Source organism: Ipomoea nil, unplaced genomic scaffold, assembly GCF_001879475.1.
Source record: "Ipomoea nil cultivar Tokyo-kokei standard unplaced genomic scaffold, Asagao_1.1 scaffold2928, whole genome shotgun sequence".
In the NCBI taxonomy this organism is placed as follows: Eukaryota; Viridiplantae; Streptophyta; class Magnoliopsida; order Solanales; family Convolvulaceae; genus Ipomoea; species Ipomoea nil.
Window position 1 is genome coordinate 1,080,362 of NW_017619356.1, and position 2,192 is coordinate 1,082,553.

Below are 2,192 nucleotides of genomic sequence, written 5' to 3' on the forward strand. Positions count from 1 at the left end.
TATTTGTATTGAATACATAGATTCCTTATTAATTCAACATGTAGTAACTTAGTTCACCAATAATCCATGAAAAAAAATAATTTTCATTTTTTTTTAATCCAAGAGGGGCTAATAGGTAGCGATAATTGTTTTGGCCATATGCATTTTCCAAAAATTATTTATAAAATCATTAAGAAACTATTAAATAAAGTGAAAATATAAACAAGCTAAAATGGTGAAAACTTTAATTAATAGTTTAATGCAATTAGTCTCCGCAGAGAATTGAAAAATTATGAATTTATGATGAAACTAAAAAGTAGTAAATAATTTTAAAATATGATATCTCGAATGAGTGCAATATCATTCTCATATTTGAAGGTTACATTTTGTCAACGCTCTTGCGAGCTCATTGCATAAGGTATTCTTATAACGGTTTACCATTCTTTTGTAGTTTATGAGCAGTGACCGATGTGCAAATCATTATTTCATATTAAAAATCTATGGTCAAAAGATAAATGGAATCTTATCTTATTATATAAACTAGTATGATACCCGTGCGATGCACGCGATGAATATTCTTCATCTTATTGTGTAACTGTGTGAAAAATTTAAGAGATGATGTAATATATAAAAAGTTGGAACAGGAATATAAAATGGAAAATAGAAACAATAAAGAAATTACTTTAACATACAATATAGAAAAATAAGAGTGACAAAATTACAAATTATTGAAAATTTCGTGGTATACCACGTTGGTTGTTGATGTAATAGATGAATTTGAGTTCTTGGCAATCAATATTTTAAGACCACTTGGGTTGTTAACTCGAGAAGCAGCCACGTACAACTGACCATGCACAAAAACTGGTTTTTTAAGGAACAATCCTACATGTGACAATGTTTGACCTTGACTTTTGTTAATAGTCATTGCATATGATAACATCAATGGGAATTGTCTTCGTTGAAACTTGAATGGCAACCTGGTATCAGATGGTGACATTGACATTCTGGGGATCGACACTTTTGTTCCTTTGTTAGCACCATCCATTAACCCAGCTTCAATTACACGGTCTGCTAACTTGGTGATTACCAACCGCGTACCATTACACAATCCAACTGAATGATCGACATTTCTTAACAACATGACTGGTGAGCCAATTTTTAAAGTTAATGAATGGTTTGGTACACCTGAAGCTCTAATGCCGTTCAAAAATTCCGGTGTGTGTACATCACCCAGTATTCCAGCGTTTGCATTGGCTTTGCACACTGTGTCACAACTAAAATATGTTCTACTTTCAGCCGTATGCAACTCACTCATATATTCATTCACTGAGTTCACTACATCCAGTGTAGGTGGTAGTATAGCACGCCCTGAAGATAACTTGCATCAGAATTATCATTGGCAAACATAGGAAATGTACTTCTAACAATGGTTTCAATATGGTCACCATCTGACGATAGTAACATATGATTAGGTATTTCAACTTCTGCATAACCATCATTAGGTTCACCAATTTTCCCATCGCCAATAGAAGCTATCCAATCTGCAAACTGTTCTGACTCTTGTTGTTCTACTGTGTCTTTGACAGTATTCAGACGCAAGTTCTTCGTGAGCCTCAGTACCTTTCAACTGTTCCACAAATATGATGGATTTATAGCTGAAAATACAATATATTGTCTGGTACCTTTAGGGACTACTGGCAGAATTTGGCGAAAGACACCACCTAGTACTACTGTTTTACCACCAAATGTCTTGTGTGAACTATGAGGGTCTACAAATCGCAACAAATCCCTCATGGTTCGATCTAGAGCTTCAACTTTTTGCGCCCCAAATTATGTAATCAAAGGTGCAAACTAAGGATTGATGATTTAATTTAATTATGAAATACTAAATACTAATACTAATAGCTATTGCATGATTTCCGTGCATAGTAACAGATGAATAATAATTCCCATGCATAATAAATACTATAAATTACACGTGCATAGTAATTATAGTAATAATAATTCGTTAAAGTTAATAGGATGCATGATTCTGCTTTTCTTTATGTGAATAATTCGTTTTGTAAGGCTAATTCGTTATTATAGTATTATTATTATAGTATATTATAGTATTATTATTATTATTATTATTATTATTATTATTATTATTATTATTATTATTATTATTATTATTATTATTATTATTATTATAGTAAATAGTAATAGTAATAGCA

At 31.4% G+C, this 2,192-nt stretch overlaps 1 protein-coding gene across 1 annotated transcript; it reads right to left on the reverse strand.

Annotated features, from left to right (window-relative positions):
* Positions 1 to 697: 697 nt before the first annotated feature.
* Positions 698 to 1,773, reverse strand: LOC109162258 (ATP-dependent DNA helicase PIF1-like). The gene is made up of 3 exons (XM_019310977.1): positions 1,662 to 1,773; positions 1,398 to 1,556; positions 698 to 1,347 (listed from the first exon to the last, which is right to left on the reverse strand). Exons 1-3 carry the CDS (start codon positions 1,771 to 1,773, stop codon positions 698 to 700), a joined length of 921 nt encoding a protein of 306 aa, XP_019166522.1.
* Positions 1,774 to 2,192: the final 419 nt, after the last annotated feature.

Excerpts from the sequence above, each read along its gene's own strand:
- LOC109162258 (XM_019310977.1), bottom strand. The coding sequence starts at position 1,773 with ATGAGGGATTTGTTGCGATTTGTAGACCCTCATAGTTCACACAAGACA. Across the intron at positions 1,557-1,661 it reads TCTGCCAGTAGTCCCTAAAG|ACACAGTAGAACAACAAGAG; the intron begins GTACCAGACAAT and ends ATACTGTCAAAG. Across the intron at positions 1,348-1,397 it reads TATTGAAACCATTGTTAGAA|GGCGTGCTATACTACCACCT; the intron begins GTACATTTCCTA and ends AGTTATCTTCAG.